The 17,039-nt window shown below is 36.9% G+C and overlaps 1 protein-coding gene across 1 annotated transcript in view; it reads right to left on the bottom strand.

The window, feature by feature from the left end:
• Positions 1-17,039, bottom strand: part of CPS1 (carbamoyl-phosphate synthase 1) — a 151,861-nt gene that overhangs the window by 79,400 nt on the left and 55,422 nt on the right. The window contains exons 14-19 of the mRNA XM_072617474.1: positions 14,877-15,066; positions 12,744-12,901; positions 10,904-11,032; positions 4,451-4,595; positions 3,653-3,863; positions 1,922-2,120 (exon numbers count right to left, since the gene is read on the bottom strand). Of these exons, the coding sequence (XP_072473575.1) occupies positions 1,922-2,120; positions 3,653-3,863; positions 4,451-4,595; positions 10,904-11,032; positions 12,744-12,901; positions 14,877-15,066 (1,032 nt within the window). The remainder of the gene's footprint in view (positions 1-1,921; positions 2,121-3,652; positions 3,864-4,450; positions 4,596-10,903; positions 11,033-12,743; positions 12,902-14,876; positions 15,067-17,039) is intronic.

Raw genomic sequence — 17,039 nt, 5'->3', positions numbered from 1 at the left:
CAAATCTCGATAGCCCATGGGCTGATACAATCAAAGCATTCAGAGTTGAAGAAGATACCAAAAATCACCTTACTTAATACTTTCATTTTAGAGGTGAGGAAACTGAGGCCTGAAGAGGTGAAATGGCTAAGGTCGTGTAACTAGTGAATGCAGAGATGGGCTTCAAATCCAATTCCTGACCTCTCTTCTGGGAGACAGACTCCTATCTCCAACTACCTGCAGGGCATTTCCTCCTGAACTCTGCATGGGCACCTCCAATATGATGTGATCAAGCTGAGTTTATTATATACCCTCCCAAAAAATGTCATTATTTCTTTCTAAGTCCCCAATATTTGCCCAGACTCCCCCATTTGTATCCTTGGAGTTCTCTTTGATTCCTCCTTCTTCTTTTTTCCCAGTCCTGACAACTCTACTTCCTTTTCTTTCTCTTCCATTCTGGTCTTCCTGACACCAATCTACCCATCTGGACTATTGTAACTACCTCCTAATAAGTTTTCCCACTCCTGTTGCAGAGATAGGCTCTCATCACCCCTTCGAATAAAGGTTTTCAGTGGTTCCCTATAGCCTGCTGAATGAAGTTCATGGGATATTAGATTTAGAACTGAGCAGAACCTCTCATTCTAGGCATAACAGGGAGGTCAAGGAGCTAATTAGGTATTGCTCGAAGCAGAGCCCAGGTCCTCTCACTCCAGACTCAACATTCTTTCCATTATATTATGGTTCCATCTTCCTAGACTTTAAGATCCTCTGCCATTCAACATCACCTCACTTCTCCAGCCTTATATTCCCTTCACGCTATGATCTAGACAAACAAATGTATTCCCTATTCCCCATAAATATATATTATAGTTTCCTACCCCCGTGCCTTTGTTTATGCAGTGCTTCTGGAATATTCTGGAATATTGGAATGCCAGCCAAGTCAATTTAAATACCCCTGTCTCTACAAAATCATTTCTTATATCCTCTTTCCTCTTGAAGTTCACAAAGAACTTTGTTTTAGATAACCTCTCTCCTATCTTTGCACTATAGTTATGTTTTTCAATGTCTTATCTTTCTATTCCATGAAGGCAGGCACTGAGGATCTATAGGATAATATTAAATCATTGTTCCTTACTAAGCACCTAACACGATACTCTTTGAAGCACTTACTTTGAGGTTTTTCAATTCAATTAAAAGTTATAAAATATTTAAGTGATTCCAATGATATAGGAACTTGCTGGTGAAACTCCGTATGCTGTGTTTCTTTTAGAGTATATAAAGCTTGAAGAAAACTTTAAAAATCATCTACTCCAAATACTCTATTTTATAAATGAGAAAACCTGGTCCAGAAAGTTAACTTGCGACAGAGCAGAGATTATCCTTATTCTCCTGATTCCTAGACCATCCCTTGCTGCCTCTCAAATTATCTTATTCATTTTAGGATTATAGATCTAGAGATAGAGGGGCCTTTAAAAATCATATAGTCCAACTTTCTAATTTTGCAGATGAGGAAAATGGGACTCAGGGAAGTTGTTACTTTTAAAAATCATATGGAGAGTAATCATCAGAGACAGTATTTGAATCCAGGCTCACTTACTTCAGGAAAATGATCTTTCCACTGTGCCACTATTATTATTCTTCACTCACTGAACATTATATATAATACAATTTAAAAGAATTTTGAAATTCCTTGAGAATCAGAATTGTTCCCGATACTTTCCTATGTACAGCAATCAAAAAAACATTCAGCACACACAAAATGCCTATGTAAGTTAACTTTTGAAAGGAATATGGTTATAAGAGGAATGTTAAAGGAATTGTTCTCCTTTATTCTTTCTCCAAAATACTTACTTGTTAAGCCATGTTAAAAGTTTGAATATTCTCTGGAGCTCAATAAGCAAAACTGAGAACAAAGAATAAATGGGGGAATCAAGACCCTCACCTCTCCTACACTTTTCATCGAGCTCCCAATTCTGCTGGAAGTTCCGTGAAAGCGGTCAAGATCCCAACGAGGAATTTTGGTAACCATATAGTCCAGGCTAGGCTCAAAGCAGGCTGACGTCTTCCCAGACACAACATTCTTTATTTCTGGTAAGGGAATTCCTAGAGCAATTTTTGCAGCGATGAATGCCAGTGGGTACCTAGAGGAGCGAAGTCAGACAACACTGTGCTAAACTTTTGTTCAACCACTATGTATTAGTAAAACAATCCGGAGCACAAGCCTGTGTTTCATAGAACCATTGTGCTGATTCCATGTCAGAGTTATATATGATTCTGTGTACTGTAAAGCATTTCAGTAGATAGGTGTCACATAATTTAAGCTAGGATAAAGAATCTAGGCATAGTTCACATAAAATATTCACCCACTTAAGCCAAGTGCATTTTAACATTCTGCATCTTCTCAACCCCAAGCACACAGGATCTCTATTCCTCTGACAAGCAAGGTACTCACTTAGGCATTTCTTAGTGACCTATTATAAAGTAAAAATTTTCAAGGTGTTCTGAAAAAGTGTAGAATTGACTAAACTTAGCGAGACAGGATAGCAAGAAAGAGCTGTCAGAGAAACAGCAGGCTGAAAGTGTGGAATATGTGAGGAGTGAAGCATATTCTACCTCTAAATCAACATCTAAGATAATTCTATCTATATGTCAACCTAAGGCAACTTGCTAAGCCTAAACCAATAAAAATTTTAACCTCCTCAGCTATATCAAAAACTCTCTTTGTGAGAGTGACTGAGGAGTTGGCAACAACCACAGGAAGAATCAAAGAATTAGAGATCTGGAACGGCCATTAGAGATCCTAGACTTTCTAGTCAAATGGGGCCATAGAAATTATCTAGCTGGATTCCCTCAGTTTCAAGATTAAGAAACTGAAAATCAGCAAGTGGAAGCAAGTGGCCCAAAGTCAGAATTAGAAGCCAGGACTCCAGGGCTTTGTACATGGCAAGTGCATAAGTACATGTTGATTGAGTGACTAAGTTGAGCCCTGAATTTCTCCTATCCTACCACCAAGCACTTTATAGGCATACCTATAGAAATCCTAAATGGGATCTATAGTAACAACAGCAGTGGACAGAATTAATTTGCTCTCTAATCACATTTATACAAGTTGTTGTCCTAAGATAGCTGTCAAACTCATCCAGTTACTACAGCTCTTGGGTTTTTTTTTGTTCGGTCGGTCGGTTGGTTGGTTGGTTTGCTTTTTGACCTGTGGAAAAGTTCAGGTCATTTGGTTTTGAAGAAGAAAAAAAGGCATTGAATGATAGATTTCTATGACATTATTTATCCACATCTTGCCACAGGGCTTCCCAATTTACAGAAGTTGGTTAAAGACTGAAATTAAGGATTAATTTTCACTTTTCAGCAGCATCTGCAAGGCAGAATTAAGAAACAGATTTTGAGCAGACTGCTTTGACCACCCAGATCTTGATTAGTTTATGATTAGCTGACAGACAAAGTGAGCTAGCAATGCCATTTGCTTCAATCTGGCATCAGACTCGTTAATAGCTGTGTCCTCAGGGCTCCGCAGATGATCTGCAGCCAACATACAGAAATGTAGAATATAGTTTATAAATACAGCACAGTCTGCCTCTGGCAGCGAGTTTTCCATTTATATTCTTGAAATTGGGTACCTGCCCTGATATACACCCATTCTCATTAGTCCTGGACTTACCCTGTGGCCTTTGAGGCTAAAGCAGAGCTTCGAGACAGTCTGGCATTCACTTCAATGATGCAGTATTCCATGGAGGTAGGATGCAGAGCAAACTGGATGTTACATTCACCAACAATGCCCAAGTGACGGACGACATTGATTGAAGTCTGTCTGAGCATCTGAAACTCTGCGTTGGAGAGGGTCTGGGCAGGAGCCACAACAACGGAATCACCTGTAGAGTCAAGTGACGTGCCTTAATGGAGGGCAGCTGCTGACAGCCTGTCTAACCTATTGCATAATCCGCCTTCATGATACAAGACAGACATTGGCCCCAAAGTCCACTCACGGAAAGCCTACACAGATATTTCAAGGCACATCATATTTGATGGCCTGGGGAATGCACAAACATCCTTAGAAAAATTTTAAAATATTTCCATGTGGAGACAAACAACAACAAAAAAGGTCCACCGAAAATAACTTTAATTTGATATTTTCTCCATATCCATTGTTACACAGTAGAATTTGAGAACCAGAAATCAAAACTACGGAATTCTAGTCAGGTCTCTGCCATTGATTAGCTGTGTGGTCCTGGGTCAGTCACTCAACCTTTCTGAGCCTCAGTTTTCTCATTTATAAAATGGAGGGTTAATAATACCTGCCTACCTCACATGCCTTACTAAACAAGTGTAATGTATTATCACTGTTACCTTGTCTGGCCAATAAAAATAGCTACTGGAAGAAAAAGACATTATAAATAATGTTAAAGATCTCATGTCTTAAGACACTTCAGAGTTACTGCCATTATACACATTTCTTTACCTGTATGGACTCCCATGGCATCAACATTTTCCATGCTACAGACTGTGACACAGTTGTCCGCTGAATCGCGTACAACTTCATATTCTATCTCTTTCCAGCCTGTCACTGATCTCTCCACCAGAATTTGGTTGGTCATTGCAAATGCCTAGAAATCAGAGTTTTTGAAAAGGATCAAAAAGAATAAAGAAAACAAAATTAAAATGTTTCTGAAATATGACAAGATATGTGTTGTGGTAGTGGTGGTTTTTCTAGCCCACTGGTTTGAGCTTTTGTATCAAAATCCTGGCCAATATCAGCATCTTCAGCCCAGTTCACTGTCATCCCCAACACTCAGGAAGGCACAGGGCGTCCGAAAAATCTGAGCGATGCTAGAAATAGCATCTAGCCATAAATATGCTTGATTTACATTATTGAGAGTTGCCATTCAAATTGCTGATATGGCATTAAATCAACCTAATTTTTAAAAAGGAGAAAATAAGTGAGCAGTCAGGCATAGGAAAATGAAATTATTTCAGTGGTTAGACTTCCATGAAACTGAAGGATATGACAAATATAAATAAATGGGGAAAAGAAATCTGGAGACTAACTTCTCTGAAGAGCAGTTTCACAGCCTATAGGAAGACCCAATTCTAAGCAAAGGCTGGGTGATGGTGATATGGAAGGTGATGAGGAAAGTAGTGATCACAAATAGAAACGTTTCAATTAAAAAAACATAGTTTTAAAATTAGAAATTGCAATAGAAATATATGGCATAGTTCTTGTGCTGATAAGTCAGTACTTTTGCACTACAGTGACATGTGTCTTAGGCTATATAGCCTGAGGAGGCATATAAATTAGTGTAATTGTTACAATTATTTAAGTTTACTAAGTAATCACAGTCAACAGGAGTCTGAACCAAAAATGTGTCAGTTAGGACATTTAGCTCCTACAAATACAGGACATAACAAAATGTCCATTTCTCTTTGTCTGTGACAGAAAATGACGGATATTCAAGCTGGAATATACCTTGAAGGTCATCTGGTCTAGGTTCTACTTGCAATGCGTACTTAATTAGGAGTGAGAAAGGGAAATGAAAGCCTCAATGGCACTTATTCCTGCAAGTCCCGGGATCATTCAACCCAGAGAAGCAACAAACTGCAATTCTTTTCCTGAATCCTGTCCACACTTTTCCATTTATTTTGCACCTTTGCAAACAGCCTGGCATAAAGTAAGCATTTAATATATGCTTGTTATTGAGTGATACTACCACCAAGATCCATGAGCTAACAGCTACTGGCCACAAGATAGGATCAGTCTTGAGTTTCCAGATGTATTTTTCAACATTCATCTGCACTTGTATTTTCCAAGTTAACAGAAACACAAAAACTAAATGATTTTGCCTGCCCATGTCCTACTGCTGATTTGTTTTTCTTCTTAAGTTAGGTAGACTAAAAGCCTCTTCATTTAAATGGCAAATACTTGTAAATGAAAAGAAAAAAAACTTATCAAAAGATGCTTTGTAATGAAATAGAAACTCTGTACTAGTGGTCTATAAAATTTCAGTTAGCTCTCAAAGTAGCTCATCCATTTATTGGAAAAAGTAGAGAAGCTCAATTGAGAATCAATTAAATCAAATTATTTCAACAAATATTTATTAAGCACCTAATAGGTGCAGGGAACTATATTAGACTCTTTATGCCAATATGGATAATGTGTCCCCCTGGCCTCAAAGAGTTTACAGTGAAAGTTTAAATAACAGTCAAAACTCAAAATGGCAGTTTAAGACAACAGTAGATAAGATGTCCCTTGGAAATACATGGTTAATTGTCAAATAAATTACATATTATTTAAGTGCTAAGGGGAGTTCAGAAGATACCAGTCCTTCAAAAACCTAGTCCCTTCCTACCTTTCCAATCTTCTTACAATTTCCCTCCATATACACCATGATCTAGCTATACTGGACTACTCCGTCATACATGATCCCCAATCTCCTGATTGCATGGCTTTCACTGGCTATCCCCCATACCTGAAATGCTTTCTCCCCTTCCTTCCTCCTCTTGACTTCCATATTTGAATTTAAGACTCACCTCAAATCTCACCTTCTTCAGGAGGCCATTCCCATCTCCCAAATTATACTTTCCCTCTGAAATTACCTTCTATTTACACTGTGTATATCTTGTATTTACTTGAGGATTTGTATATTGCCTCTGTCATTGGAAGAAGACCTCCCTGGAGGCAGACACCAAGTTTTTCCCTTTATCTGTATCCCCAGTGTTTAGCATAGTGCCTGGCTTAATACATGCCATAATAAATTGATTGTCTTTAGATTGTAAGTGGTAAGAGAGGACCTTCAAGACATCACATAGGAACTTGATCTTCAAGTATGCGTAAAATTGAGATAGAGAGAGTGAAAAAAAGGAAAGATGGAGAGGAAGAAGGAAACATGATTTTATGTGCTCTATATAGGTTTTTATCTTGACTAAAGGCAGTCCTATTTTCTATTGGATTGATTTAAATGTACCAAAAATGGATTGAAACCATCTTTTTCGTTGTCTTTTCAGAAATTAAATACCTCCCAAAGACCAAAAGCCCTACATTTTCTATTTATATCTCTGCATACTGAGGTTGTTAAATTCATATAAAACCTGATGGTCCACCCCATGATTTCAAGTACATTTGCAAAGGGAAGTGGTTTATTGGTTTATCTAGAGCAGAAGGATTACCTTCCTCATGCAATCACACCCACAAAAAAATTGAAAAGCCCCCATTTAGGGGACAAGGCAAAAGAATGGAGGACAGCCCTGGGTAGCGTGGCAATAATCTTCATGCTTATTTTACAATTCATAATGATTCATCTTCTCCTACAACTGACTATTAAATTCATTTCAAAACTGTTCAAAATATTGTGTTTGCTAATGATTTCAACCCCAACCCTATCCTTTATACTTGGGGACCTCAATTTATATGCAATGTCCTATCAAATAACTTTATAACTAATGGCTAATTCTTGGATCCTGTAATTTCTACTTGTACCCCATCCCTGTCACACATAGGAACAGTCTTACTTTTGGTCTCCTCGTTGCTCACAAAGATTGCAATGGCACAATCCATAACTCTGAAATTTCTCTATCTGATCATAATTCCTATCCATTTATCTTTGTGTCTTTATTCTATTCTAAGATTCCATCCTACCCACAATCTCCAGTCACTCTATCTCTTTCTGTTTTTTTCTTCAAACCATCACCCTTATTTTGGCCTTTCTACTCTATAAAATCTTGACCTACGATAGTCACCTAGGTTTGAAATATTGGAGCTGTCCTCAACTCTTCCATCTCCCTCACCCATATCAAATCAGTTGTCAATTCTTATGAGTCTACCCCCTCGATATTTCTTATATCCATCTCTTTCTCTCCATTCACTGACCACCTCACTAGTTCAGAGCCTAATAATCACTGTTCACCTATATTATTTTAACAGTCTCCTAATTGCTTTCCACACTCATTCAATCCATACTTCACATAGCTGCCAAATCAATATTCCACAGCACGGTAGAGTGGAAAGTGACTCTAAGGTCAGAGTCACTGATCGGATTCAAATCCCATCTCTAACACTTGTCATCTCTGACGTTGTTCATCTGAGTGACCTCAGTCAAATCAACTAACCTATCCAGATCTCAGTTTCCTCATCTGTAAATGAGAGAGTTGGGCTAGATGACCTCTAAGGTACCTTTCAGATCTATATCTATGGTTCATTCTCACTTCTCTTCTCGAGAAGCTCCAAGAACTGCCAGTGTCTAGTATAAAAATATAAATTCCTCCTTTGGGCATTTAAAGTCCTTTGCAGTGGACCCTTTCCTATTTTTTCCAGGATTAATGTGTATTCCTCCCCTTCATACACTCTATTTTCCAGTCAAACAGGTCTACATATGGATCAACATAAGCAAAATTCCATCTTTTGTCTCTGTGCCTTGGAATGAACTAAGCCACGTATCTGGAATGTGCTCCCTTCTCCCTTTGCCTCACAGAATCCCTCCCTTCCTTCAAGGCTCAACTCAAATGCCACAAACCACAGGAGGCTTTCCTGATCCCCACAATTGCTCTCCTTTTGCCTCCATTAGAATTTACCTTTAACTTACTTGTTCATATTTTCAGTTACATTAGTATGTACAATTTTTCCACCAGGAGACTGTAAGCTCCTATTCCTCAGGGCAATGACTTTTTTCTGTGTCTTTCTATCCCCAATGCTTAGCACATAGGATGCTTTAAAAATGCGTGTTGAATGAATATATTGTAGAAAGAAACATTACAATTGTGGGCAAATATGCAGCATTAGTAATAATCATATTAATTAATATCACTTGGCATTTCTAAGAATGCAGAAAGCCTTAAACTCCTGCAGATCCATAAGAAATTATTTGGTTGAAACCCACAATCTTAGAATTTAAAAAAATTAAATATGAAACACTTATATAGAATGTTTCCTTTTCTCATCATTTTAAAAATAAAATCTGAGTTGATATATGTCTGATAATGCGTTTGATTATTTGAACACATACAAACTCACTTAGCATCTGTTCTCCAGAAATATGATGGATAACATAGAAGATATCATCTGGTTTATCCCCCACCGCAAAAGGAAACATTGATGAGAATGATGAGCTCTTGGACGACTCGTGTTTGAGCTCTTTCTAACACATCATACCCCTAAGATAACCATCTAATGCAATTTCATCACCAGAATGAGAGTGTAAGACAGCCATAGTCCTGCTCAATTATGTTAGCTTCCATGCTGTTTGCTTACTCAAATACTGCTATTTTAATCAGGCAGTTAATCTATGCCCTGCTCGCCACTCACTGGTACACATTTTAATTTTCATAAAGTACTGCCACTACACACAGGGAAAGGAAAATGCATTCGACAAAGTGTTAGAGGGATGAATTTTAACAGAGAAATGGATACTTAAGAACTTCCTGTTGACTCTCACTTTTGTATATGACAATGAACAGAAAAGCTCATTAATTTGCGCTTCTAAAAAGTTTATGCATATTTAGGTTCTGCCTGAACCTTACTCCTGAACCACAAATACAACTAGGTTTAACTGTGTGACAATGAAAATTCATATTCATATTCAATGACAATTCAATTCAAAAGTCATTATTTAGCCTTAACTAAACAAAATATTGTACTAGGCACTAGGAATACAGGAAGATGCAAAACAGTCCCTGCCCTTAAGGAAATTATAATCTACTATTACAGATGAAGGAAAGAGACATATATAACCACAATACTTTGGAGAATAGAACAGGTGAAAATTCCTACTTCTCTTTAGGGAGCCACCCTGTCACTCAGGTTTTCAATCTGGGAGTCATCCTTGACTTTTTACTCTCATTATCCCTACTCCAAATCCAAGTCTTGTTATTTCTACCTCCAATTAAGATAAAACATCTGTTTTATAAAGCTCCATAAAATTACATTTCCTCTTTCCTCTCAAATTCATTTGCAAATGCCCCCTTCCCTCTATTCATGCCACAAACTCCCTAGTTCAGACTCCAGCTGTCCTAACAAATCTACCTACATAGTCTCTTCTCCATTCTCCACACAGCTGCCAAGCTGATATTCTGAAATAGTAGGTCTGGTTATGTCATTCCCCTACTGAAGAGGCAAGATAGGAGGTAAAATATCAACTCCTTTGTTTGAGATTTGAAACCCTTTGCAAGCTTGTTCCAGACTATCTTCCCAGGATAATTATACATTATTCCCCCTCATATATGATGTTCCATCCCAACTGACCTATTTGCTGTATGCCATATGCAGCACTATTTGTCCCACCCTCTATGCCTTGTCCCAGTGTCTCCCTAATGACTGGAATGTTTGTTCCTCCTCATTTCTTCTTCTTGAAGCTCTTAAGCATCACCTCTAACAGGAGGCCTTTCCAGATTTATCCAGTTGTTAATTCTTCTGACCCTGTGCTACAACTTTGAAGTTAGTATATTTAGAATTCTTAATAGAGAACACACCAACACAAGTCAGTCGAGCTATGGACTAATAGTTATCACTATTTTCTTTTTCTGGGGGTAAATAATATAATAACATCTAAATTAAACATCATGTATCTGGGGGATAGGAGTTAATTAACAAGGAATTTATCCAATTTACTGAATATAGTTATAATGATCACATTACTTACAGAAATAAAAGAAAACTACATTTTAACTTCTATTTGATGCTACCAATGTATGCTAATGTATATTTAAGACAGCATTTAGAAGTAAAAGAAGATAGAAATTAATCATAAGCTCACATTACTGAAGTTAATAGAATATATAAACACAGACTTTTAGAAAACAGAGTAATTAGATAATAAAAAAGAAAAGATATCTATATGCACAGCTCTGTTGATTTGGGCTAAATGCGGAATTATCTCTGAGTGAAATATATACGGTTGGTAGCAGGTTCACCTTTAGACATACATACCTTAGTACCAAGATCCAACAGGCTTTCCCTGTTTGGACAGATACCTGATCCTAACCCACCAAGGGCATAGGCTGAACGGATCATGACTGGGTAGCCAATCTTGTCTGCTGCCTTTAAAGCATCTTCAATCTGGACACAAGGAAGAAGAGTTTTAAAAGCTAACCTATTTCAACAGAAAAACAACTCTTAAGAGTTTGTTTAGTTGACATGAATAAAATTTGGGGAGTAAAGTTAATATTGAACATGATTCAATAATATCCCCTTACCTCCTTATAATTTTAAAAAAATTCAATTAAGCTCAATGAACCTTTTTGTCAGCCTTCTAAAGAAAATATTTTTCTTACTTCTGAAAACAAGTATTTCCAGTTGTTTTCTAGAACTGATTAAAAGTACCTTAACAAAGGAGGAGTCATCTGAAAATGTCTGTTCAATTTTAAATCCTTTGTCATTTTCCTTACGCAAAGGCCCTTTATGGCACAAGAAGTACTCTCTGGAAGATATTTTATGATTTTTAACAGATAGCACTTCAAATGTTTCACTGGTACTTTCAAGATATTAAAGGAAACAAAGGAAAGTTTCCTTGAGTAGACCCTCCATTGAAGATTTAAAGAGTCACACAATGTAAGAAGGTATGAAACTGCTATGAGCCGCTCACTTGAAGGAAGCACCCACACTGATAAGACTTAAGTAACCATTTATGTCATGGATAACAATAATAATTAATAATAAATAACCTTAAGGTTTGAGAAGCATCTCATATACACTGTTGATTTGCCCAGAATCACAAACATTGAAACTTAAAGCAGGTTTGGAACTCAGGTCTTCCTTACTCCAACCCCAAAACTCAATCCAATATCACACAAAGACACAGATACACACACACACACACACACACACACACACACAGAGTAACATGCTCATCCTTGGGTGGCCATGCTTTTCAGTCATTCAGTGCATTATTAGAGCACAGATGGGAATGTAATCATATACCCCCTACCTGCATGCTTTTCATTTTGAGGTAAGATATAGTTAAAACTAGTTTCAAAATAAAAAATGGATGGTAGCAGCTTCCTGAAGTATTCAATACATCTACCTTGGAAATACTTATTGACAGTTTATCAGCTCTAAAAATACACACTATCATTTAATTTTAGCAATGTGGAATCCATCTTGACCACTGGAATAAAAGACTGTCTCCTAGATAATTTGATTGGACTCAGAGTTCAAGTGGGATTAAGAAAACAGAAATTTTAAACAGGTTTATAGCAAACAAAATTTAACACTGACCAAAGTTCCGGCATAAAGAGTATAATGTTCACCTTAAATATCTAATCCATGAATTGAAGTTTGCTTAATTGCGTATCATGACCCATTTCCAACAACAGTTCCATTCCAATATAACCATTCAAATGTTTCTGACCTTGTGAAATCTGCTGTGCATCCACACATGCAGCACAAGTGAATGACTGCTGCCTGTCACCTGGCAAGCCAGTGCTATACTGATTTTCAGACCAAAGAACTTGAGTTCTAGTGACATTTGTATCATTGACCTACAGGGTGGCCTGTAGTCTGTCACTTAATCTCTGCACTTATGTCTCTCCATCTGTAAAATTAATATAATACCTGTCCCCAATATTTCTTGTACAGATGCTACTGAAAAGACACGAGTCTCTTGGAGATCAAATATATATATATATATATATATTATATATATACACATATGTGTATATAAATGTATGTATTGTGCATGTACACATACACATGAGTTTAACCATGATTATTATACACCATGAGTAGTATCCCCATAACCCCAAAACAAGTACTGGCACCATTTCCTCACCGTTTCAACTGCAAAGCTGGGAGCAATCTTTTCATTTATCTCATTCAGTTTGTCAGAGAAGAATTGCCTGTCCTCAGTAGCCATGATAGATTCAACTGAAGTTCCCAAGACTTTTACACCATATTCTTTCAGCACTCCTCTTTTGAACAGCTCCACTCCTACAGAAGGGCCAAACACAAAAAGTGCTGTTTGGGGAATTTCAAACTGGTTTCTGACCTTTCCTTTACCAAACCCAGCTATACAGTATTTCTTATCTAAAACTTAACCTCAAGAAGCCATTATGGGTTCTGGTGTGAAAGCCTAAAGAAAAGAACACCAATTTAAGTATTCTGGGTATATCATAACAAAATTTGTGACAACTATCACCACTATCTATGCAAGTGGATTTATTTAAATGGGAGTAATAATATAGCTTCTCATAATAGGGACATTTTAAGCATTCAAACAATAAGAGAATTTTGAGATCTAAAAATAAATTCCTTCAAGAGACTCAAATATTATAACTCTTCTTTCCCACTGCCTCTCTGGCTTCACTCATGAATTTATTATCTTATCATGGTGGGGGGGGGCTACAAAAGAAAGGGGTGCTCTCTGTTGGAAAGCTGTTCCCTTTGCAGTTTGCTAATAATAAAAGGGACTTTTCTAATATTTTTTAACTTGAAGTCACAGAAGATACTTATAGCATTGTTGAGGGTGGGCCTATAAACACCTACAGAATAACTATTTGTCTTAAAGTTTGGTTCTTATCCTGCTCAACTCCTAGAAAAATTCTACATAATAAAGTTATGCCCTCAAGCTTTAGTTACAGCCTATAAACTACTTAGCAAAAGGTAGTTTATCTAAGTTTAAGTTTATCTCCCTCTAAAATCAGACTCTTCTTCCTTCTTGTAATTGATGGCTACAATACTTAATTTGTATATACACTTTAACAATTACTCTATTTGCTGGTACATAATTAGATAATTTTATTCTGCGCTATGGTTAAAATCAATAAATGACCACACATTAGCACAGCTTGGACAGGAGGGAGTCTGTAGTCATATCATGGGATTTTATAAGACCCTGAGATTTCATCTGTCTCAGCATTTCAAAGCAAATTACCTTCTTCTCCTTCCCCACTGTCTTTATCACTACTGCCTACTCACTCTTTAAATAATCCCAGATAAGTGTCAATATTGCTTAAAGACAGTCTCTAAGCTTGTGTTGTTTTCCACTAACCTACCCTATAAACTTTGCTAAGTAATTTAGGCCTGCCTGGAAATTGTAAAACCAATCAATCAAAAAATATTTATGAAGGCCCACTACATGCCTGCACTGTTGTAGGCTTTGGGGATACAAATACACAAATCAAACAATCTCAACTCCTAAGGAATTTTTACATTCTAAAATACTTACGCATTGGTTTTAAGAGTGGTAGACCTAGGTTGTATTCCTTTATCTGTGTCCATTTTATGTCTCCATACTAGAATATAATCTCCTTGAGGGCAAGGACTATTTTGCTTTTGTCTTTATATCACCAGGGTAGATTACCTTGAACATAATAGATGCTTAATAATTGGGTATTGAACTGATTTGGATTAGGTTCAAATCCCAGTTGTTAACTTACTACCTGTATGACCTGAATGAGCCAGTAGGCCTCTCTTGGCTTTAGTTTCTGCTGAAGGGGTTGAACTGGTTGGTCTCTATGAGTCTATCATCTATTGCTGATACTCAAAGGACAGAAAACCTGGTTTAATTCTCAGATTATTCTTTACTCCTCTCCTAAAATTCCAGTGGTAGTTGTGAAGAACAAAAGAAAGGTCAAGTAAAGTACTTTCCTCCTTTATAGAAAGAAGGGCACAGTGGGGCTTGGAACAAGAAAAAAGGAACTAGAAGTCCACTTGCCTTCCCTAGAGAAGACTCCAAATATTCAATGGAAAACAACAAACTTCCCACATTTTCTCAATTTCTTTATGAAATGGGCCCAGTAACAGTTATGATTTCCATTTTAAAAAGTATTGTCTACTTCTTATAAAGAAGTTATCACAAAAATATAAAGTATAGATGTTACTGGTTCAACCTCTAAGAAAATACACACTGATATAGCAGACAAAACCTTACTAGCTCAAACAATAATAACTTCAAAAAACTCACCACAGTTGAGAGCAGTCTGACCACCCATCCCTAGAATCAACCCATCTGGTCTTTCAGCTTTTATAACCTCTGTAACAAACTGAGGAGTGATAGGGAGGAAGTAGACAGTATCAGCTTGCTTTAAACCCACTTCATTGGTCTGGACAGAAGCAATGTTGGGGTTCATCAAGACAGTTTTCACATTTTCCTCCTGAAAAATAAAAAAGCTAAATTACAACTATTCCTTCTTTTCATATTTCAACTCCAAAACTGCCAGAGTCCAAGAAAAAACAGAATGAGGTAGAAAATGGAACTGTGCCCAACAGCTAGGCTGCTCACTTCTCCATGTTTGGTAAACAAAACGACAATGTACATATTTTAAATGAAAGCTGAGGTGCTCTCTTTTTGCCTAAGGCACTAGGAATCTATTTCTAGTTGACCATTTTTTTCTAGGCTTTCATCCCTGATGGTAGTGCTATAAGAAAGAACATTATACAACTGTCTGTACACGTTATCCAGAAAGAGAATGACCATATGGTTTAAAGGAACATACATACATGAAGATTTCCATATTCACTGTCTCATTCCTAACATCTGGAAAGACCCTCAAGATAATCCTTTAGATAGGCAATGAAGAGCAGCATCTTTCTTTACCTGGAGAAAGTGAGCATTTAGCAAAACAAGCACTGGGGTTCTCTTTCTCTCACCCCCTGTATTTAAATTCTGATTTTTTTATCAAAATTTTAAATACATAATGTGTTGAAAGGAAAAACTATATATAGTCAAAGGATTATAGATTTAGAACTATAATGGAATTTAGAAGTAATTTTATCCAACTGCTCATTTTACAGATAAGAAATCTAAGGCCCAGACAAGCCAAACTTGACTTCTCCACTATTACAAGGCAGTAAGTAATAAAGTCAAAAGTAGAAGCTGAGTCCTATGACACCAATTCCAAGGTTCATTTCACTGCACACAATGAGTGCCTCCTAGTCCTTCACATCTTCAGTCAGTCAGATATTTACTATATGATGGGTACTGTGCTGATCTTTAAGGATGTAAAGAAAGGCAAAAGATAGTTCCTACTCCCATTGTCCTCTGCCTATAGGATTTCTACTAATTCTTGAAAGTCCAACTCACATAACACTTCCAAGTCATTTTTCATGATTTCCCCAGTGCATCATGATTTTTTTATCCCTCCCAAAAAATTTTAAAAACACATTGCATTTTTCTTGCACCTCTCAGATCTACATACCATATTATTCAGTACTACAGTTATCTGTTTATGTATAAGATCTAGACATGCAAACACCATGAAGGCAGGTATTAGGTTTTAGCTAAACTTTAATATTTGATTGTTGAATTTGCTGACTAGAATATTATCACCCTAACTAATAAGACAGAGGTGAGTTATAACTCAATCGAGATATGAAACTTCACAGAGAAAAACCTAACTGCCTGGAAGATGCTTTGAGAATATTAACTCATTTTGAAGTCACTAAATACTACAGTATTATACTCTGGAATCTTTCATCATCTTGAGTTTGCTAATTTCATCTTTATCTAACTACTAGGAAAGGTACCTATATTTCAATGGACTTAAAACATAATTCCAAAAATGAATATAAAAATGTGAATAATAATATTAATAAGAATAGCTAACATTTATGTAATGTTTAATATGGGCCAGACACTGTGCTAAGTGCTTTACAGCTATTATTTCATTTGACCCCCACAACAAGATAGATGCTATTATTGTCCTTGTTTTACAGATGAAGAAACTGGGTACTATTATTATCCCTATTTTACAGTTGAAGAAACTGAGGCAAATTCTAAGACCTGAGTATAAATCTGACCTCAAACACCTACGAGCTGTGTGACCCTGGGGAAGCCACTTAACCTCTGTTTGCCTTAATCTACTGGAGAAGGAAATGACAAACCAGTCCCGTGTCTTTGCCAAAGAAGCCCCACGGTCAGTACTGACATGCTTTGTTCCACAGGGTAGCAAAGAGTTGGACACAACTGAATGACTGAACACTAGCCACTTCCTGACTCCAAACCCAGTGCTCCATCTATTACACCATCTATCTGCCTGTATGTGAATAGGAAGACCCTTTGAAAAGACAAATTTATTCATGAAGGATATAATTGATGGATTGTGTTCTACTTCTTTTGAATGGATGT

The sequence above is a fragment of the Notamacropus eugenii genome, chromosome 6 (assembly GCF_028372415.1).
Source record: "Notamacropus eugenii isolate mMacEug1 chromosome 6, mMacEug1.pri_v2, whole genome shotgun sequence".
NCBI lineage: Eukaryota > Metazoa > Chordata > Mammalia > Diprotodontia > Macropodidae > Notamacropus > Notamacropus eugenii.
The sequence above is the reverse complement of the archived record's forward strand: the minus strand, read 5'-3'. Positions and strand labels throughout refer to the sequence as shown.